Here is a 22,420-nt window from a genome sequence, read left to right on the forward strand (position 1 = left end):
CAAAGCTGTGTTACAGGGTAGCTTGACCTCTGTTAATGATCTGACGACTTCCCTGCCAGCACAGAAAGCATTAGGTGAAAGGGCAGTGGAAATGTTTCTCCTTAGCCAGGCTTTGGAAGTTTGGAGCTGTCCTTTTTCGCTTGCTCTTTGTTGGCTTGTGTCCCAACTGTTTTGGGACACAGCTGGACTGAAATGACTCTCAGCCTCTTCCGATGGTGTTGTTAATGCCCTTTGGTAATCTTATTGCTTTTTCTATCTGAAGGAGTCTCAAAGCGGCCTTCCCTTCCTCACCCCGCAGCAGACACCCTGTGAGATAGGTGGCACTGGGAGAACTCTGGGAGAACAGCCCTGACAGGACAGTGACTGGCCCAAGCTGGGCTTGGGCTGCCAGATAATCTCTCTGGATTTATACATGTACAGTCCAGAGAGGGAAATGTTTGCAGTTTGAGAGCACCTTGTTCTAGATGCCATGTTTTTTGGGGGAAAGGGGTGGGATGGGGGAGAGAAGGGTGCGAAAAACTTAAAATGACGTTGTTTCAGAGGGTAGCCATGTTGGTATGGGGTGGAAGAGGTAGAAATCAAGTCTAGCAGCACCTGAGAAACCAGTAGCTTTTGGGGATGTTGAGGCTGATCCTGCCTTGAGCAGGGGGTTGGACTAGATGGCCTTCATAGACCCTCCAAACTCTATGTTTCTGTGATTCTGTGTTCTATGATATAAGCTTTTGTGGGAGGAAACTCCCTTTGGGACTCGCATGTTTCTGCCTCAAAATCTTGATGTGTCCAATGAGCTACTGGACTCGAATAGAGCAAGGTAGAAAACAAGCCCTTGAGAGAGAATGACTCAATAAAGGTGATTTGTCTTTCTCCCGGATTGATTGATTTTGTGTCTGAATATTTATTCACTTCCTTTATGTGGTCTATATCTGTTTTATGGCGCTTCCATTGTGGATTACAACATTCAAAAACGGTGCAGTCAAAGCTAGATAATATGCCAAACAATGCAAGGGGGCTTCCAGAGGCGAGCCATGTTGGTCTATGCAGCGGCAGAAGAATTAAATTCCATCTTAAAGATACCGTTACCAACCTCCAGGTGGTGGCTGGAGAGCTGCTATTACAGCTGTCAGAGATCAATACACTTGGAGAGCCAGTTTGGTGTAGTGGTTAGGAGTGCGGACTTCTAATCTGGCATGCCAGGTTCGATTCTGTGCTCCCCCACATGCAGCCAGCTGGGTGACCTTGGGCTCGCCACGGCACTGATAAAGCTGTTCTGACCGAGCAGTGATATCAGGGCTCTCTCAGCCTCACCCACCCCACAGGGTGTCTGTTGTGGGGAGAAGAAAGAAAAGGTGATTGGAAGCCGCTTTGAGACTCCTTCGGGTAGGCTTCGGGTCCATATAAGAACCAAGTCTTCTTCTTCATAAAGTGGTTGCATTGGGAGGTGGATTCTCTAGCTTCACAGTCACCTCCCTTCCCCAAACCTCACCTTCCTCAGACTCCACCCTCCAAATTGCCATTAATTTCCCAACAGGGAGCTGGCCACCCTACTTAAAGACCAACAAGATTTTGGCAGTGTAAGCTTAGAGTCAAAGCCCTCTTAGTCAGGTGTGTGTGAGAGAGGGAGGGGGGATCTGAATTGCAAACTAGCAGCACACACCTCTGAGTTGTTTCCTCGGTTTTCTGATCTGTAGTTTTCAAGTCTGCCAGTCTATGGTTTGGGTGTGTGTGTGTTTAAATAAAACAGATTTTGTTATTTCAGTCTTTCCCCTTCTTCGGTTAGTCAGAAGCGGGTCATGAAAACCCAGCTCTCCTTCTGTACTCTTGGACTTTTTAAGCCACGAGGAGGAGGAGGAGGAGGGGGGGGGGTCAGCCGTGCAGTCGAGTCTGACTCTTGGGGATCCCACGGCTCGGCTGTCGCCGCGATTTCCGATCTCGCGTCGCTTCTTTGAGTTGTGTGATGTTCTAGCCGGTGTCCATTTTGAGAACGTCTAGCCACCGCATTTTCATGCCCACCTGAGCATGCCGGTCCCCAGCCCGGATAAATGGGGAGGGCAAAGAAAGACCCAGCAATCTACCTTGTAAAACTGTTTTGCCAAGAACATCCTATGGAACGGCTCTCAAATGATTTAAGCCATGGGCATTACCTAAATCAGTGGTTCTCAACCGTCCTAATGCTGCAACCCTTTAATACCGTTCCTCATGTTGTGGTGACCCTCAACCATAAAATTAAGCAAGTGTTCTTTCACAGAAATTAAACCGAAACTGACCAATGGCATGAAGATCCATTGTTCATGATAGTATATAAATTGTTTTTTCCCCTGGGGTTTCTCAGTTCAGTTCTGCCTCTTGTCCCACTATGCTGATCTCGCTCTTTTCCGCTGCTCCAGACAGACAAACGCCCTATATCGATCTACCCCACAAGGCTGTTGTGTGGATGGTACCCCCCCTGGCAAAGCTGCTTGCCCTGCCGTGACCCTTGTGAAAGGGTCATTTGAGCCCCAAAGGCATCCCGACCCCCAGGTTGAGAACCACTGACTTAAATGGCTAGATCTGTTGACTGAGAAAGTAAAGGAAGCAGTGAAAAGAAACATTCCAAACGAAATTTTGTGGCAGTCCTAGGATTGGGGTCCTATAGGATAGCAAAAGACAGTGCTGTTAGATAGCTGGAATGGGACTGTCCTTCCGTGACCTTGATTTCTGCTGCCCCAGCTGCTGTCTTGTTGCTTTTTCCGGATGGATTTGCTTTGTTGTACAGATTCTGTGATCTTTTAAAACTAAATATATATATATATATTTTCAAGTAACTCGTTTTCTCCCGTGTAAGCCCACCTTGAGCCTCTCTGTCTGTCCGAGCGAATCAGGGGATGTGTCTCCTGAATCAGCCAAACCCTTTAAAAATAGCGTAAAATAAACATCATCTGGCAAATCTTCTAGTAAATCATTTCTCAGCAGCTGTTGAGTGAGCCTTGCTCCTCTCCCGCTTGGGATCAGTGGAAGAAAACCAGAATCTCTTTTTTTCTCTCTTCCACAGGAGGCCGGACTCTTTTCCTTGCCAGCCACCGAGCCTGGAATGGGTAATGGACGGGTGGCGGAAGTGGGTTTGACGCGGGCAGAGGCCGAGCCCAGCCTCCACGGACATGCTTTGCCGGAGGTGAGTGCCCGAGGATTCATGGGGTGCGCCGGAGGGCTTCCTCGGTGGGATGGGCCAAGCTGCTCAGGAGGCGCGGTGGTCCATGACTGGCTGTGGAAATGCAAAACGGCAAATTAAAAACTTGCCCATGCCATACAACAAGGGAAGTTCTGTTCCAGGGGTCCACAGCCTTTTTGGAGCCTGTGAGCAACCTTGGCACAGGATGGTCGGTGCAACCACAAAATGGCTGCCACAGGGGGTGGAGCCAGCTGCTCAGAAAAAGGCCAAATCTAGAGAGAAGGGGGACAGTTTAAAAAAAAAACCACTGGGGAAGAGGAGTAAGAGAGTATAAAACTGGGACTGTTGGGAGCAGCTGCCTCTGAAACGATATTTTAATCTGCACAGCCAGCCAATCAGAAGCCCTGTGGGGCAAGAGCCCCATCTGGCCCCACCCACTTTCTAAAACTTTTGGCAGTTCCCAGGGAAGGAGCTGGTAGACACTGTGGTGCCCATGAGTCCTGTTGTATTTGTTGGCTTGTTGAAGCCAATGAGCAAGTGTGTGGGGTCTCTTATTTTGCAAGGCCTGTGTGATTCCTTCTGCTTTGCACAGGGAGCTTGCTTTGAGTCAGGGAGCACGCCTGCAGCTGCCTTACGCTGAATTGGACCCCGGTCCCTCTCGCTCAGGATTGTGTGATGGGGAGTGAGTGTGGGTCAGAGGTGCAGCTGCTGAAGGACCCAGGTTCCATTCCCAATATCTCAAGTTAAAGGGACTCAAGCAGTAGGTAATGTGAGAGACCCCGGAGGGTATTTGCTAGTCTGAGTCAACAGTACTGACCTTGATGGACCAGTGGACTGATTTCAGTATAAGGTGGATCTGTGTGTCTGCTCAGGTAGACATAAAGATGAGAAGGCTCGGGGGGGGGGGGAGCACACACCTTTGTCTTTACCAGACCTCCCCTTAGAGGTCTCTGGAGAACTGCCCAATGCAGTCAATCATGACCAGACAACTGTTTAATGGTCATGTTTTGAAAACGTTTTAAGGCTGTTTTAATGTTAAGAGCCCCTTGTGGCGCAGAGTGGTAAGGCAGCAGGCGTGCTGTCTGAAGCTCTGTCCAAGAGGCTGGGAGTTCAATCCCAGTAGCCGGCTCAAGGTTGACTCAGCCTTCCATCCTTCCGAGGTCGGTAAAATGAGTACCCAGCTTTGCTGGGGGGTAAAGGGTAATGACTGGGGAAGGCACTGGCAAACCCAGTATTGAGTCTGCCATGAAAACGCCAGAGGGTGTCACCCCAAGGGTCAGACATGACCCAGTGCTTGCACAGGGGATGCCTTTACCTTTTTAATGTTAATTTAATGTGAATAATTTTTATCTGCTATATTGTATGTACCATTATATATTGTTCACTACCCTGACCCGGCAATGAAAGGGCAGCATAGAAATTTAATAAATAATACTAATAATATTTCCAAAACCGTTTTTTAAGGGAGTACTAAAAAAACTATGAAATATTTTTTTCTTTTTAGAATGAATAAAATGCTTTTAAAGACAAGTTGAGCATGCCGCAGACCAGGGGTGGCCAAACTGTGGCTCTCCAGACTACAAGGGCCATGAGCCCCTGTCAGCATATGGTCAGTGTAGTCCATGGATATGTGGAGAGCCACAGTGTGGCCATCCCATATATAGCTCTTAAATACAAGAATCCTTTCTGCAACTTTATTGGCCTTCTCACCTGTCCCTCAAACCACTGTGCACGTAGACCTACAGACTAGGTATCCAGTAGCGTAAAGGTAAAGGTATCCCCTGTGCAAGTACCGAGTCATGTCTGACCCTTGGGGTGACGCCCTCTAGCGTTTTCATGGCAGACTCAATATGGGGTGGTTTGCCAGTGCCTTCCCCAGTCATTACCATTTATCCCCTAGCAAGCTGGGTACTCATTTTACCGACCTCAGAAGGATTGAAGGCTGAGTCAACCTTGAGCTGGCTGCTGGGATTGAACTCCCAACCTCATGGGCAGAACTTCAGACAACTTCAGTGCATTACCACTCTGCGCCACAAGAGGCTCAGTGGGGAATTTTTTTTAAGAAATAGAAAAAATTATATAAGGAATAATAGAACCATCACCTCCATTAGCCCTTCTTAATTTATTTTTGAATCATAATGCATCTTATAAACACCCTGGTGAATTTTATGATTGTTGCTGCTTGAATGGTAATTGCTAACGACTGGGGAAATGCCCAAAACTTGGCAATAGATAAATGGCCAAATACATTAAAGCAATTTTTGATTTTAGAAAAAAACCCTAATAATATTAAAGTCATCCAAGGAACTTGTTAGAAAGATGAATTTAATCTTATTTGGGAAAGTTTAATAAAACGCAAGAGGAAATTTTCAGATAGCTATGTTTGGAAAAGTATTATTTAATGTATGTATTTAGTAGAATTTGTTTTGTTTTTGTTCTGGTATTTCTATTGTTGGGTGTGTTATTATGTTATACTATCTGTTCTTGTCTCTGTGTAAATTTCTTTAAAAAGTAGCTGGAGTTGAGGGAAGATCTGAATTGCACTGAATTCTCAGAGGAAAAGTCTTATTGAGAACTGAGCTTTCACTAACCATGGACCACAGTAGGGAGAAGACTACATCTAGCTGTTATCCTTGGCCCTTTTATGACCCTAATTTCTGACCCAATAATATATTTGTGTCCATGTTATATTCTGTTTAATTCCTGTGAGACCACCTTCTCCCTTACGCCCTCCAGAGAAATCTCCAATCAGGCATGCAAAATCTACTCAAGATTCCCGGCTTCAGAGAAGTCAATCTTTCCTCAACCAGGGTCAGGGCCTTTCCTGACCTGGTGAATGCTCTCCTAAATGAGACTCAGACCCTGCCAATACATTGTAGCACTTCCCTCCCTACTCCTCCCACTGGAGAGAAGGCAGGAGCTCTTTAACTTTTAATGTATAATGGATTTTAGTGTTGATGGTTTTAATTTTTGTTTTACTGTTTTAACAGAGAGCCTCTTGTGGTGCAGAGTGGTAAGGCAGCAGACATGCAGTCTGAAGCTCTGCCCATGAGGCTGGGAGTTCGATCCCAGCAGCCGGCTCAAGGTTGACTCAGCCTTCCATCCTTCCGAGGTCGGTAAAATGAGTACCCAGATTGCTGGGGGGTAAACGGTAATGACTGGGGAAGGCACTGGCAAACTACCCTGTACTGAGTCTGCCATGAAAACGCTAGAGGGCGTCACCCCAGAGGTCAGACATGACCTGGTGCTTGCACAGGGGATACCTTTACCTTTACCTTTTTAAGCCTCCCAGAGCCCATAGGGAAGGGTGGCAAAAAATATGAAAAATAAAATAAATGAATAATTTCCATGTTGCAGAAATTAAGGGACATGGGCTAAGACAGCATAGGGTGCATCAGCTTATGGTTTTCTTTTAAGTATTGAGTATATTTGCAAAATTGCTCGTAGAAAACAGAGGCATTAGTATACTGTAAGTTACAAATGATGCATTTTATATTGTTAAAGCAGTAAAATTAAGTTTGGTAGGACAGCAAATATTGCATGTATTTCAGTTTTTCCTAAAATGTCAATTTTTTTTCTTTCCACCCTCCCCTCTCCCCCCCCCTGCCCAAAGTAAACCATTTGTCCCCATGGCTTCAAAATGAAATTTTATATTTCTAGGCAGGCACCAGTCCCTGAGATTATTTTAATGCTAGGGCATCATACTGGGATGTGCTGTGTGCATAACAGCTCCAGCCATGAGACATTCAGGGTACTGAAGCTCTTCTCCTTCCCATCCACTCTTCTGTCAGAGGCCTTTCGAAGTTCCAGTAAGCAGACGTTTTGGTGCAAAGAAATCTCTTTATTGAAAGGAACTGGCAGAGAGGAGCAAGAAATCCCTTGATGAAGCTGATGAGCTATCAAACTAGCATACCTTTATGACCCTATACATGTGAACAGGATTTTGACACCAAGTAGCTTCCTTTGGCCATTTCTTGGCCTTAGAAGGTTTCAAACAGATGTGGGTTGGGTGCATTTTGTCTGAGCCACAGGTCCTAGAGACTGGCTCCTTACCTGGGATTGAAAGCTGAGATGCTTTTCTGCATTCCAACCAGGTCTTTCTGCAGTGTGCTGCCTAGATGCTTCTTTGGCCATGCGTGACAGAACCAGTCAGAGTGATGTAGCAGTTAGAACAGGACCCGAAACATCTGAGTTCAAGCCCCCCCTCAGGCAAGAGTTTCAATGGGTGAGCACAGACCAGCTGAAGCTACATTGCAGGATTGTTGTTACATCAGAAGTGGAGGAAGCTATGTTTGTTGTTCTGAGCCGCTTGGAGAAACCAGGGATATAAAAATGTACAGATGACTAGTTTCCAGTAACAAAAGTGACGACCAGTCTCTCTCTTGTTCTTAACACAAGTAATTTGGGTTTAGCTGCCTGTTTTTTAAACAGTGTGCAATCTGCTAGTCCTAGTGGAGGCCAGAATGTTGTTGGTACACTTAGAGCATCCATGAAGACATTTTGGATAACAAAGAAGACTTGGGTTTTATATCTTGCTTTCAAAGCAGCTTGCAATCACCTTCCCTTCCTCTCTGCACAGCAGGAACCTTGTGGATCAGATCCGGTTCTCCAGATTAGAAGCTGCTGCTCTTTAATCCAGGGGTAGTCAAACTGCGGCCCTCCAGATGTCCATGGACTACAATTCTCACGAGCCCCTGCAAGCGAATGCTGGCAGAGGCTCGTGGATATTGTAGTCCATGGACATCTGGAGGGCCGCAGTTTGACTACTCCTGCTTTAATCATTACAGCATGCTGGGTGGTTAGTCGAAACCCAGCACAACAACACCACTCCCTCCGAGATCGATGTGAGAGAGACAAGACTCACTCAAGGCTTTGGCTGGCAGAGCATACAATTTTATTAAGGATTATCATTCTTGATTCGAGCTCAGGAGAGTTCTCAAGTCTCCCGACCAAGCTGGCATACTGAACAACATTCAAAGTTTTTCCTGCAGGGATGGCCAAACTGTGAGTCTCCAGATGTCCATGGACTACAATTCCCATGAGCTCATGGGAACTGTAGTCCATGGACATCTGGAGACCCACAGTTTGGCTACCTGTGCTTTACAGCAGTGGTCCCCAACCCCCGGTCCAGGGACTGGTACCGGTCCGTTGATCAGTCGGTACCAGGCCGTGGCTCCTCCTCGTCCTCCCCGGCTGCAGTCTCGGGGGCTGCCCTGCCACTCTGCTGCCGGCTCACCTTTGGTGCTCTCCAGCGGCTGCCGTGACTGGGGCTCCCCCTCGACGTGGCACTGTGCAGCAGCTGCTGGCAGCGTCCCCCAGTGGGTGGCGGGAAGTAAGGGCCGCCAGCGGGAAAGCAAATGGAGCAGGGGCTCAGGTGGCAGCAACGTCCCTCGGCAAAAGACTACCCCCCGGGCCTCAGTAAAATTGTCTGTTGACTGGTTCTCAGTGATAAAAAGGTTGGGGACCACTGCTTTACAGGATAAAACAGGCAAAAGGTCAGGGTCTCTAGTATTCTGTTCCTAAACATAATTCTCCCCGCTTTCTGTTTAGTCTATATTCCCCATTCCTAAGAAGGACGCAAAGACAACAAACCTTATATGCTTTCCCCCCTGCAAGCAAACATAGCACCAGCTCTTAACTAAGATACAGTTGCTTAGATACCAGGAGGCCTCTAAGAACATCCTAAAATATAGCAAATTGCTCCACAGGATAACAGACCAGTCTTCAGGCTCAAGATTTTGAATCCTAATGGTGAAATAAAATTCTCTAACAGAAGGCGTAATGAAATCAGAGAGTGCCTTGGTGGTTAACATGGCCCTCCTTCTGTTGTGATCTAGCCATCTGGAAGCCATGTCCACATCCTGTTAAACAATATGACTCCAAATCCCCAAAGGTGGCAGCCTTACAGATTAGCTCATACAAGTTACTACCTCCCCCTTATACACACACACACACATACACACACACACACACACATACACATATATATATAGGATAAATCTGAGAGAACCACACTTTCTGGTGTATAATCAAGGCCTGGAAGAAGAAGTATGTTCTCCACTGGTTGGCAAACTTCTCCTTGCTTGATCTCCTGGAGCCAGTTTGTTATTCTCCATAGGCGAGCAGGGGGAAGAGACTGTAGGATTTTTTTTTAATGGTCTCAGGTTTCTTTTTTCTAACATATGGCGATCTCTTCTTCCAGGACAAGAGGAATGTGCTCAATTCCCTGATGTCCGGGGCACTTGCTGGTGCTGTGGCCAAAACGGCTGTGGCTCCCTTAGACAGGACTAAAATCATGTTCCAAGGTAATTTGGGGTGGGGGGGGAGAACCCTTGTCTTTCTCTGCTCTAGTGGCAGGCACTAAAGTGAGACACATAAAGTGTCAACAGCTTTCTACTACTTGTGGAGGGTGACAAAGTTTTGTAGGTTGCTGAATCGCTGACCTCTGGAAACCGCAAGGGCAAGGGACTTGGGGGTTTGCAACTGGATACTGAGGCTTTTAGAATGCTGGATTCCATAGCTGTTGCCTAATTCTGCCCCCGGAATTGCTGTTGCGGCATGCAAAACAAGGTTGAGAGGCCTGCCCCAAATTTCTCTTTACTTTATTCAGTTCCAGTTGTTGGTTTTGACTTAGATCAGGGGAAGCAAGGTCCTCTCTGGGCTTTACATTTTTGCCCTTTTTCAAATTGTGCCTTTTAATTCTTTCTGTAGACTGATTATATCCCTACTTTGCTGTTAGTTTGTCTTAGAGCTTGTATCAGTATTTGGACCATTGTAACAGTTTAAGACAACAGTTTATATCTCTAGTTTGCTGTTTTTCTGAAACATTTACTTGTGTTTGGAAACATCATGGTTTGAGGCAGCTGTTTGCATCCTTGCTTTGCTGCTAGTGTGTCTCAAAGCCCATGCCTGTATTTGGACCTTTGTAATACTTTGAGGCCTCTTGTGGCGCAGAATAGTTTGAGGCCTCTTGAGGCCTCTTGTGGCACAGAATGGTAAGGCAGCAGACATGCAGTCTGAAAGCTCTGCCCATGAGGCTGGGAGTTCAATCCCAGTAGCCGGCTGGGATACCTTTACCTTTAATAGTTTGAGGCAGCTGTTTGTGTCCCTACTTTGCTACTAGTGTGTCTCGATGCACATGCCTGCATTTGGACCTCTGAGGCAGTTTGAGGCAGCTGTTTGTGTCCCTACTTTGTTGCTAGTGTGTCTCAAAGCACATGCCTGTGTTTAGACCTTTGTAATAGTCTGAGGCAGCTGTTTATGTCCCTACTTTGCTACTTTGTATGTCCTGGAGCATATATTCTGGGCCTTTGTAGAGTTTGATGCAGCTGTTATATCTCTAGGTTGGGATGGCTTGGAAAGTTTTTCTGCTGGTTCAGACTGCTGTTACAAATCTCATGGATTTATTGTCTTGTGCGTGTTGTGTTCTGTTGTTCTGAAGCTATCTGCAGCAAAATTCGCTTGGGATGCGCATTACAGAAGCATTTAAAAAAGAGCTTTTCAGTTGCACCACCCAGCTGTCAAACTGCTGTTTTGACCCTGGACCAGCCTTGAAGAACTCAGAAGTAGATGGGGAGGGTGTAATGTAATACTTTTCCCTTTTTCTGGACAGTGGAGGAGGAAGGTAGAGCAAGTCCCAAATCTTCCAACCTGGTTTACGGCCCGGATGAAAAAGCTTCTTTTGTTTTGGCCCCTTGGGTATTAATGCTAAAAGTCCACTTTGCCCAGAAGTGACATGGCTTCCTCTGTTTATCAGCTTATCTTTGAGCTGCAAAGGCTGGGATGGGCAGAATGAGTTGGGTTAGTGAGCGAGGGTAGGGTGTGGAATTGTGAAATATCAAGAAGGGAATGGGCAAGGCTGTGGGTGGCCCTGGGAAAGATCAAAGTGGGTTTCCTTAAAATACTTACAAATATATTGGGAAAACAGGTTCAGTCACCCAAAGGTGTGCAAGATGCTGCTTATATTTAAAATGTTTACCTCCTGCCTATAGATGGATCTATAAGATATGCATAACAAAAATACATATGCAGACATAAGACCGTGCCAAGGCAGAACAGCAAGATCTGATTGCAATCAGAGAGGTCTCTTCAAGATGCCTTAAGAACCCTGCTGGATCAGAACAGTGGCCCATCTAGTCCAGCATCCTGTCCCACATAGTAGGCAACCAGTTCTTCTGGAGGGCCAGCAACAGGGCAGGGAGGCTGAGGCCTTCCCTGAAAAACATCAGAAGAGCCCTGCTGGATCAGAACAGTGGCCCATCTAGTCCAGCATCCTGCCTCACCCAGTGGCCATCCAGTTCCTCTGGAGGGCCAACAAAAGGCCAAGGCCTTCATAAGAAGATCAGAAGAATCCTGCTGAATCATACCAGTGGTCCCTCTAGTCTAGCATCCTGCCAGCTTGGTGCAGTGGTTAAGAGTGTGGACTTCTAATCTGGTGAGCCGGGTTCAATTCCGCGCTCCCCCACATGCAACCAGCTAGGTGACCTTGGGCTCGCCACAGCACTGATCAAGCTGTTCTGACCGAACAGTAATATCAGGGTTCTCTCAGCCTCCCCTCCCTCACAGGATGTCTGTTGTGGGGGGAGGAAAGGGAAGCAGATTGTAAGCCGCTTTGAGACACCTTCGGGTAGAGAAAAGTGGCATATAAGAATGAGCTCTTCTTCTTCTTACACAGTGGCCAGCCAGTTCCCTTGGAGGGCCAACTTAAGAGGGCACAGAGGCCTTCCCCTAATGTTACCCTCTGGCTCTGGAATTCAGAGGCTTAGTGCTTTTGAATGTGGAGGTTTCCCTCTGTCCCCATAGCTGTTAGCCTTCATTGGCATCTGAAGGTGAGGGGGCTTCAGGGGGTCATCCCCATCACACATTAGGAGGGGGATCCCTTTATGGAACAGGGGGAGGAGAGCATTAGCAGAAACTAGTACAGTTCAAATAGCTTTACCCTGTCTTCCTTTAGACTCTTATTTTTAGTTATTTGCAAAAACAGAACAAATATTTGGACTGTGCAAAATGGCCAGAGTAGCATAACGGGAGAGAAATCTGTATGGCTAGCCTATTTAAGAACGGCGAGGAAAGAGCCGCAAATTTCACAGCAGCAACAAAGCCCTGCTGGAAAAAGAATCCAAGAATGAAATTACGTAGGCTTATGAAATCTCTTGCACAATTGTTTTCATCAAGCCCTTTTATTCGGGGTGGTTTTACTGCCTCATAATCTTGCGGTTCCTGAGAAGGAGCTGGAAAAATCAAGCCACCAAGAGCAGGTTAATTGGGCTCTTCAAAGGGGAAAAAAGAAAAGAAAAAACGGAAGCCGTAAGGCCAGCAGCGAGTTTTTAAAGTAATACTTGGCAGGAGTTACTTTTGAAAAATGAGATAACATCAAGTTTAATTAGACAGCAACTCACAACCAGCTGGCTGGGGTAAAACAGGCAGCTGCCAGGGTAGAATCACTTAGCTGTAGGAAAACTGTAAATGTCATATATAAATTTACTTTTTTTTCCTATTGTGCGCATACGGATATACACCCTCAGGGGAGCGCAGTATATAAATGTAAAATAAATAAATAAATAATGGGTAAAGTGTATTAATTCTATACCATATAAAAATTTAACAGTGCCAGAATGGTATAGATGTTGGCGTGTAGCCGTGTTGGTCTGAAACAGCAGAGCCAAGTTTGAGTCCAGTTGCTCCTTTAAGATAAACAAAGATTTATTTGAGGTATATGCGCTTTCATTGTATCTGATGAAGTGTGCATGCACCCTAACCTTTCTCGACTTTTTTTAACATTGAGAAACTCCTGAAACATTCTTCAGGGCAGAGTCTGCACTTACTTTGTTTATTCCATTGTCAATCCTGTTGAATTCAGATTTGAACTCGGGCCTTCCTCCCCCCCCCATTGAAACAGAAAAGTGTTCTGCATGTGATTAGGGTAGTTCAGAACGGGGGAGGGGGGAACCAATCACACCCTCTTTCTTTCTTTTCTTGGAGGGTGGGGAGAGGATCGAAGAAGGCAGAGGAGGGGGAAAAATCCAAGACAGAAGTTGAGATAAATTAGGGGCTTCTCCTTTAAGGCAAGCTTGTCACATGAGCAGCTTTGGCCAATCAGGGATTCTCTACCGCGGAGTAGAGCCCAGATTCAAAACAGCCTGCTTTCTCAATCCGATTCTTAAAATATTGAGGGTTAAAAACACTCTAAGATATCACACAATAAAGGTAGGGTCACTCCGGATCAATCCTTCTTACTGCAGAAGGAAAATTTAAATCACCCAAAATCAAAACGGAAATTGCATTCTGTGTACAGGGCAGGGACTGAATCTACCTGGGATTGGAATAAAAGCTCCGTGCAGTTTACACCCAGGCTTCAAGAAACCCCAGAAGTGGCACAATCATGCAGATTATGGCTGGGAAGCAGAGCTGTGTGTTTCCTCCCCTTCCCACCCCCTCCAGGCCTATTATTGGCTATTTTGGGAGGGGGAGGTGTGTTGCCATGATCATATATGGTCATATCACCTGATCAATGTTTAACAAATGTAAAAAATATATCAAAAATTAATGAACTCCCACCCATTCTGGAAATCCTTCCAGGGCTGTCAAGAAACCCCAGGGTTTCACAAAACCCTGGCTGAGAAAGCCTGATGCACACAAACGATATGTTGGTCTTAAAGGCGCCATTGGACTCAAGCATGGTATATTGGTTGGATTGTTGGGCTAGAGCCTGGGAGACTTGGGTTCGAATCCCTGCCTTGCTGCCAAGCTTTCTGGATGACTGTAGGCCAGTCCCATACCCTCTCCCTCATCTACCTAACAGGGATGTTGTTGCGAGGAGAAAACCGAGGAGGGTAGAAGAACATAAGCTCCTGTAGGTTCCCATCAGTGAGAAAAATATCGCAGGAATGTATTGAAATGAATTGCTGGGTAGAAGTGAAACCAAGTGAGGATGAGAACTAACTAACATACATTAGCTGTTAAAATCCTGGGCCAAGGAAGTGCCAGAAGTAATAGGAAAAGCATTCCATGGCAGAGGAGCCACCACCAAGAAAGCCCTGCCCTTGCGTCGTTGGGCCCTGCATTCCTGTGCCCTGCCGCTCTCACCTACATGGCTTCCCTCTTTCTCTTTCAGTGTCGTCGACTAGGTTTTCCGCCAAGGTAAGAGGAAATGCTGTTCTCCTTGCTTGGTGCAATCGCACAAACATATGGGTGTGAAGGTCCTCTTTGGTTTGGGATAGGGTTGTGCCAGGTGATTCCTGGAGGTTTGGAGATGATGCCTGTGGAGGAGGGGATTTGGGGAGGTGTTTCACGTAGAATCGGTGATACACCATAGGGTCAGTCCCCCAAAGCTGCCATTTTTCTCCAGCGGGAATGGATCTCTGCAAATCCAGAGATAAACTATAATTCCAGGGTGTCTCCAGGCCTTGCCTGGAGGTTGACAACCCTCTGCCGTGATCAGTCACAAACCACAGCCTGATATTTTCTTTAAGGTAGTTGGGGAGTGAGATTATCAGATTACCCACACTCTCCTCTCCAATCCCTTGTGTCTTTTCTTCCTCCTGTGACTTAGACCGTTGGTCCCCAACCTTTTTATCACTGGGGACCACTCAACGCTGGACAATTTTACTGAGGCCCGGTGGGGGGGGGGGTAGTTTTCTCCTCTACTCTCAACCACTGCCCTAACGCTCTCTGATCGCTATGGTAATGTTTAAACATCCCTTCAAGATAAGATACAGACAAGGAACATAAGGAACGTTTTGTTTTCATGGAAATTTTAACTCATGACAATGACAAATCAATGGGAACCCTGAGCTTGTTTCTCTGCAACGAGAGAGTCCCATCTGGGAGTGATGGGAGACAATGACACCCAAAGTGTGTTGTAAAGGGCCAGGGGGGATGAAGTAAAGGGACGGGGGGGGGGGGGGGGAGAAGGCGTCCTTTGGGGCCCACCTCCAATTAGTCGACAAACCACATGTGGTCCGCGGCCCAGAGGTTGGCGATCGCTAACTTAGACCACTTTTTGGGTTCCACAATTCCTACTGGGTAAGGTCCCGTATGGGTGGCTCTCCCTAATGAAAAGAGGAAATGGTGGGCATTCTTCAATGGTAACCTTCTGACCTTCTAGGCCATATGTCTCTCTTTCCCCCTGCCCAGGAGGCTTACCGGCTGATCTACCGCACCTACCTCAATGAAGGCTTCTTCAGCCTCTGGCGTGGGAACTCCGCCACCATGGTCCGGGTGATCCCCTATGCCGCCATCCAATTCTGCGCACACGAGGAGTACAAGCAGCTCCTGGGCAGCTACTATGGCTTTCAGGGAAAGTAAGGCCGTAGGGGGCGGGACCTCAACAAGGAGGGGCGGTGCTTGGCAGGTAGGGGGGAAAGGATCGCAACACAGGAAAGGACTGCGGAGAACCGCAGCTGGGAGCACCTGAAGACATCTTGGGTCCCTTTGTGTCTTCTGTTTTGGATGGGCAGGTTCCGTGCCCACTGGTTCCTCGGGTTTTTGCTTGTGCAGAGGCAGTATTGGGGACCTGTCCCCAGTGAAATGCTAACAAACTATTGAAGGAATGCGGACCCTGCACCAAGCAAAAAATATCCCCAAAGTCTGTGTAAACTCGGCTAGCTCACTAAACATTTTGGACCGATAGTGCATTTGCAACAAGAATTATAATAGATGTCACAAGGCAACTGTGAGATGGACAGGTAGTTAGGAATCATCAGTGCGTCTCTCCTAAGCCAGTTGAAACATACTAAACAGAGAATGCAATTATAGACTGTGGAGAGAAAGGTCACAGAATATTGGCACCCAACCAAAATTGGCCAGCAGTCTGCAGTTCCAAATGGGTCTTTCTTAACTTCTGGTAACAAGATTGCATTCAAGGGGACTTCACACCCAACGTGCATTTTGCCCAAAATCAGGCTTTTCCAGAGGGCAGACAAATACACTATGTGTCTAAATTATTTAGTTAGGTAGCCAAGTTTACCTGGATTCTTTTGGCACCTGTTGAAATGCAGACAGCTGAGGTAGCTGACAGAAATAAGAGGGAAAACTGTTTTGTGGCAACACGGAAGGGGAGAATAACTCGGATCAGTTACTGCCTAACTTTGCCCCAGGCGTTCTGGCCCATCAGGAGACAGTCTGGCCGATCCATGGACAGCCCTAGGCAAGGGAGCTTTGTAAAGAAGAAAAAGAAGAGCTGGTTTTTATACCCCACTTTGCACTATCCAAAGGAGTCTCAAAGCAGCTTACAATCGCCTTCCCTTCCTCTCCCCACAACATACATCCTGGGAGGTAGGTGGGGCTGAGAGAGTTCTGAGAGAAACTGCTCTGTGAGAAGAGCATTATCAGCACTGTGACTAGCCCAAGGGTGCATGTGGATAAGGAATGGAGAATCAAACCTGGCTTTCCAGATTAGAGACCCCCGCTCTTAACCACGACACCAAAGGCTCTTCATCCTAGCAAGTCTCAAGAGGCCCTTCCTAGAGGGTCAGTCCTTCATGACCTAATACGTGGCTTGGTTTTATGAAGAAGTTTCCTTGCCTGGTTTCCTTGAAGCCTGCAGGGATGTTTTTCTTCTTTTTAAAAGTTATTTTTATTGAATTTTACAGAAAAAGGAAGGGACAAAAATTCAAATCAGTAATGATACATAATCTCTACCTTGAAAATGATAAATTAATTAAAATACAGGATTAACAAGCCTCTCTCCAAGAACAATTTAGGCAGGTCAACTGTTGTTGTTCTTGCTGTTGTTGTTTTTTTTTAATATTCTAAAAAGCAATTCCAGCACTCTAAAAATTCTTCAGGAGGGTCTCATTTTCATTCTTTCTTTTTGGTTCAGGGCCTTGACGCCACTGCCTCGGTTTCTCGCCGGCTCTCTTGCAGGCACAACAGCGGCTACCTTGACATACCCTCTGGATTTGGTCCGGGCGCGGATGGCCGTGACACCCAAGGAAATGTGAGTAAGATCCAAAGCCACCTTGTGCGTAGTCCATCCAGCCTGGCCTGGCAGGGCAGCCAGTCTTCTCCTAGACTGCAGGGGTGGCCAAACAGTGGCTCTCCAGGGGGTTCATGGGAATTGTAGTCCATGGGCATCTGGAGAGCCACCGCTTGGCCACCAATGCCCTAGAGGGAGTGTCCAGGAGTGGGAGATTCCACAGGACCTTCTGAACGCCAGGCAGTTTGTTTCACTGAAAATATCAGTTGTGTTCTGGGATGAAAACAGGGCATTGGGCCTTCAGAGCACTTTCCCAGAATCCTCTGCAATGTGCAAAGATAGATTTTTTGTGCAAAACCAGGACTTATACATAAGGCCATCCACGGTCCGGGTCCTGCGTACCTGAGAGACCACCTCTCTACCTATAGCCCCCAAAGAACATTTCATTCTTCGAATACCAACCAGTTGGTGGACCCTGATGCCAAGGAGGTACGCCTGGTTTCAAGCAGGGCCAGGATATTTTCTGTCCTGGCCCCTACTTGGTGGAATGAGCTCCCAGAGCTCCCCTAGGAGTCCTGCTGACTTGAACAATTCCACAGGGCTTGTAAGACGGAGCTCTTCCGCCGTACAATTCCGCAGGGCCTGTAAGACGGAGCTCTTCCACCAGGCATTTGGTTGAGGCCAAATTGAATGCCTATCTACCAACCTACCCCACCCACCCAGAGCTGTTCTGCAGAGGTATTGCTGCTGTTTTCAACCTGCCATTACTTATTCAAATAAATTTTAAAACTCAGTTTTATTTTTTAACTTTGCGTTTTAAATAATTTTGTATGCCACTCTGAGCCAGCTCTCCGGAAGGCGGCCTAAAAATCCAATAGATACACTAATTAATTAACTGATTAATTAATTTAAATTGAACACGGTCTGAGCCTGCGCTGCAGGATGAGGCTAGAGCTTTCTCCTGCACGTCTTCCCTTCCCCCAAAGTACAGTTTGGCTGTTGCCAGTGCTTAAAAATAGCCCAGCTCCCTCCCAGTACCGTGCTGAGCAGCGAGGCCAAAAATAGTGAGGGAGGAAGGTTGACATTGGACCCTTGGCTGGAGGCTCTAGGACAGAGGTAGTCAAACTGCGGCCCTCCAGATGTCCATGGACTTCAATTCCCATGAGCCCCTGCCAGCGTTCGCTGGCAGGGGCTCATGGGAATTGTAGTCCATGGACATCTGGAGGGCCGCAGTTTGACTACCCCTGGGAATCTCCTGCATGACCTCCTCCACAGCTGCTGTTCATAATCTAAAGAGGGGAATGTGCATCATCTGTTCTGGACTGAGGATGATAGACGTTTTCCCCACTTGGAGGCAAGTCAGGTCTGCAGGCCTGGAAGAGGGTGCTTCTGCCCAGCAGGCTGAGCCAGACAGGTCCTCGTGCTCCCTCATAGCCTCAGCAGTCAACGGTGTTCTCTAGTTTGCTGGGCAGCCAGGTGGCCACAAGAACAACTGGAGTCACACAGAGCTGGAAAAGACCACCCAGGGCCATCCAGTCCAGCCCTCCGCCTTCTCAGGGACTTGAAAAGCCCACACTCCTGCCAGGTGCTCATCCCATCTTCTCCTAAAAAACTTCCAAGGAAGGAGACTCCACCACCCTCCGAGGAACCCCGGACAGTGGTACTTGCCTGTTGCACATTTCCAGCCCTTCTGCTGGGAGGGGGGTCCCTTCGAAGTCTGGTGGGGGTCCTGGCCAGCTTGTTCCCGACCCCCGGCTTCTGAGCGGCGGGAGCCAAATGCTCCCTTGCTGCCCATTTTCCACATCTCTCCCGAGAGTGGAGACCCTCAAAAAACAGTGGCGATCCTGCCCAACCTGCCCTTTGCAGAGATGTGTACCTTCACGGCATTCCATGTCCACCCGGCAGGTACAGCAACATTGTCCACGTCTTCATCCGGATATCCCGAGAGGAAGGGCTGAAGACTCTGTACCGAGGTTTTGCGCCCACAATCCTGGGGGTCATCCCGTATGCCGGGCTGAGTTTCTTCACCTACGAGACGCTGAAGAAGGCGCATGCAGGTAAGCCTGGCGGGAAATCACTCTGATCGAGTCATTTTTCATTCTAAGTTCACTGCCTGGAGAATTCTTGTGAGTCAATTTGTCACTTATTCCCTTGAGGAACTTGATAAAATTCTCAAGAGTAGACGTGTTGGTCTGAAGTAGCACAATAAAACCAGAGCACAATAAAATCAGAGTCCAGTGGCACCTTCAAGACCAACAAAGATTTATTCAAGGCCTTCGTAGGATGCCTGCACTCGAAAGTTCACTTCTTGAATGATTCTTTGTTGGACTTAAAGTTGCTACTGGGCTACCTTCGTAGGGTGCTTGCACTCGAAAGCTCACGCCTTGAATAAACCTCACCCAAGCCCCGAAGCAGCCCAGCAGCCTGCTCAGCCAAGCCCGAGGCCAGGGCAGGCCCCCCTTTCTCTCCCTCCCCCCCCTCCCAAAGTGAAAGAAAGAAAGCAACAGCCACACAAACACCCCTACTCCAAGAGGACTCACCACACTGGACTGCAGCCACCGCCAACAGGTTCACCGCGATAGAGCCTCAGCTGGCAAAGTTTTGTATGGCCAGGACTCCTCCCCTTCCTATTCCTTCCAGGGCCATCATGGGCCATTTTGGCAGGGGGTGGGATGACCTGCCCAAATAAGGTGAAAAGCAGCCTGGGTCCTTTTAAAACTCTTTAAATATGTTGTTGTTGTTAGGTGAGAAGTCATGTCCGACCCATCCCGACTATGGACAATGATCCTCCAGGCCTTCCTGTCCTCTACCGTTCCCCAGAGTCCATTTAAGTTTGCACCTACTGCTTCAGTGACTCCGTCCAGCCACCTCATTCTCTGTCGTCCCCTTCTTCTTTTGCCCTCAATCGCTCCCAGCATTAGGCTCTTCTCCAGGGAGTCCTTCTTTCTCATGAGGTGGCCAAAGTATTTGAGTTTCACCTTCAGGATCTGGCCTTCTAAGGAGCAGTCAGGGCTGATCTCCTCTAGGACTGACCGGTTTGTTCGCCTTGCAGTCCAAGGGACTCGCAAGAGTCTTCTCCAGCACCAGAGTTCAAAAGCCTCAAGTCTTTGACGCTATTTAATCCTTCCCCTCCCACAAACCAGGGGTCTCTGGAGTAACTGTGGGATCACACATGACCCTAGTTGGAAAACGCTGCCTTAAAATTTAGTTGGTCTTAAAGGTGCCGCTGGACTCCAGCTTTGTCCTGTCTGAGAGATAGCTGGTCTTCTCCTCTTAACGTTCCTTAAAGCAGGGGTAGTCAACCTGTGGTCCTCCAGATGTTCTTGGACTACAATTCCCATGAGCCGCTGCCAGCAAACGCTGGCAGGAGCTCATGGGAATTGTGGTCCATGAACATCTGGAGGACTACAGGTTGACTACCCCTGCCTTAAAGGACAGGGCACAGGGAAGAATTTCTACGTTAACCCCCTGCTCCCCTGGCTCCACCCTCCTAAATATCCAGGTACTTTTCAACTTAGCCATTTGCTGGGGCCCACCTCTCCTTTGAGGCTCTTAGGTCACAGACCAGAAGAATCTGCTCTTGGCCTGAACCGGTGGCCTTTTCCAGTGCGAGAAAGGTCTCGTCCGGTTTCTCGCACTTCCTTTCTTGCACCCTGCCGTACCGTCTCAGCAATGGGGGCTGTAGCTGAGCTGCCCCCCAAAGAAAACCTTTTGAAAACCTGCTTCTCGCATTCAGTGGATTACCTTTCTCCACCTCTGTGTCCTGTCCAGATCACAGCGGAAGATCGCAGCCGTACCCTGTGGAGCGGCTCGTCTTCGGGGCCTGCGCCGGCCTGATCGGCCAGTCGGCCTCCTACCCGCTGGACGTGGTGCGCCGGCGAATGCAGACGGCGGGGGTGATGGGCCACTCCTACACGTCCATCCTCCGCACCATGACGGAGATCATTCGGGAGGAGGGACTCGTCCGAGGCCTGTACAAGGGCCTCAGCATGAACTGGGTCAAGGGGCCCATCGCCGTGGGGATCAGCTTCACGACCTTCGACCTGACGCAGATCCTGCTCCGCCGGTGGCAGGGCGGCAGCGTGGACGTGGAGAGGTAGTGGCCGGCCCCTCCCGAGGGACTAGCGGATGGGAGAGCGAGAACGGCTAACGGAGCGCGTCTCCCACACATAGTCCCACACCCCAAGGCGACATTCTGAACGACCCAGAAGATAGATTTGGGCAAGACCCACATGTCAAACCACGATGGGGTGCTTCTGCACAACAGGTTAGCAAAGGAACGTCCTGCCCGGGAGTAGCAGCGATTAATCTCCCCTGCCGGCAAAGGCAGACTGACCTTCCCTGACTCTCAAAAATCCAGAGGCAGCCGCTCTGCTTTTGAAGCCAAGAACATCACCACAGTGTTTTCACCTGCATCTTGCCAAATTGCAGCCACCTGCCCTCGGTTCTGTCCCCAGCCTGCCAGTTCGGTTGTTTGGGTCTGCTCTGGAATTTGAGAGATGTGTGGCTCTGCCTTTCCGGTGTTCCGGTGGCTTCTCTTTTTCTCTCTCCCTCTCATTCTCTTGCAGCAATCAGTTCTGTTTCCAGAGCCAGGGGATTAACGAGACGGAAGCCTGTAATGATCCCGTATTGTGCGCAGACCACCCTTTGCCTCCTGGGAGGGACGCCAAATCTGTTCTCCCCATCCCAGGAAGCTCCTGGTTTTGAAACTGGATTCAAAATAAGTAGTGTTCTCGCTTTTCAGAGCAGTGTTTTTCTTCTTTTTGAACATACAGCGCTTGAAAGGTTTGTTGCTGTTGGCTGAGCTTTCCTGGCCGGTGGTGTGAAGGAGAAAGCCAGCCCACTGAATAAGGGGGCCCGTTCGTTGTTGGGTGTCCCCCTCCTGCTTCAGTATTATCTCTGTGTTCAAGCTACCAGAAAGGGGCAACACGCAGCTTCCTAACGGCAGAACTGCCAAGTGATTTGGGAGCGCATGATTCCACTTGAGTAGCAGCAGTGTGCAAATAGAGTCCCAGAGAGCTGTGGGAAATGCACAAGGACTTCCATAAGTTTGGCTGTTTGTTCAGCTTTTGCAAGCCTTGGTTAGGTTTCCCAGGCTCTACCTGGCTTTCTGTGCTCCACACACAAGCACACACACCCTCACACACACCCTCAAACGTCAGCATCGAGGCTGGGGTCAGGGCGCAGCAATCTTGGGCAGTGGCCAGAGGGCCACTGCCACCCTCTGATCCTAATGGAGAGGCATGCTTTTAGGATTCCCCCAGGGAATAGCAGCTGCTCCCAGGAACTTCCGGACCAGTCGCCTGTTTCTCGTGGGAGCCAGTGAAGTGCAGCTGGGTCTTGAAAGATCCCTGGAC

At 48.3% G+C, this 22,420-nt stretch overlaps 1 protein-coding gene across 8 annotated transcripts in view; it reads left to right on the forward strand.

Annotated features, from left to right (window-relative positions):
• Positions 1-21,806, forward strand: part of SLC25A42 (solute carrier family 25 member 42) — a 34,283-nt gene extending 12,477 nt beyond the window's left edge. For 7 of the 8 annotated variants that reach the window (XM_077331985.1, XM_077331983.1, XM_077331982.1 and 4 more), the window contains 7 exons: positions 3,029-3,148; positions 9,348-9,450; positions 14,259-14,284; positions 15,281-15,447; positions 16,968-17,084; positions 18,969-19,120; positions 20,835-21,806. In XM_077331985.1, coding sequence (XP_077188100.1) covers positions 3,068-3,148; positions 9,348-9,450; positions 14,259-14,284; positions 15,281-15,447; positions 16,968-17,084; positions 18,969-19,120; positions 20,835-21,163 — 975 coding nt within the window. In that variant the 5' untranslated portion in view covers positions 3,029-3,067 and the 3' untranslated portion in view covers positions 21,164-21,806. Of the gene's footprint in view, positions 1-3,028; positions 3,149-7,239; positions 7,371-9,347; positions 9,451-14,258; positions 14,285-15,280; positions 15,448-16,967; positions 17,085-18,968; positions 19,121-20,834 lie in introns of all 8 variants that reach the window. The other variant, XM_077331981.1, reaches the window with a different exon arrangement.
• The last annotated feature ends 614 nt before the right edge of the window (positions 21,807-22,420 follow it).

The sequence above is a fragment of the Paroedura picta genome, chromosome 4 (assembly GCF_049243985.1).
Source record: "Paroedura picta isolate Pp20150507F chromosome 4, Ppicta_v3.0, whole genome shotgun sequence".
Lineage (NCBI taxonomy): Eukaryota > Metazoa > Chordata > Lepidosauria > Squamata > Gekkonidae > Paroedura > Paroedura picta.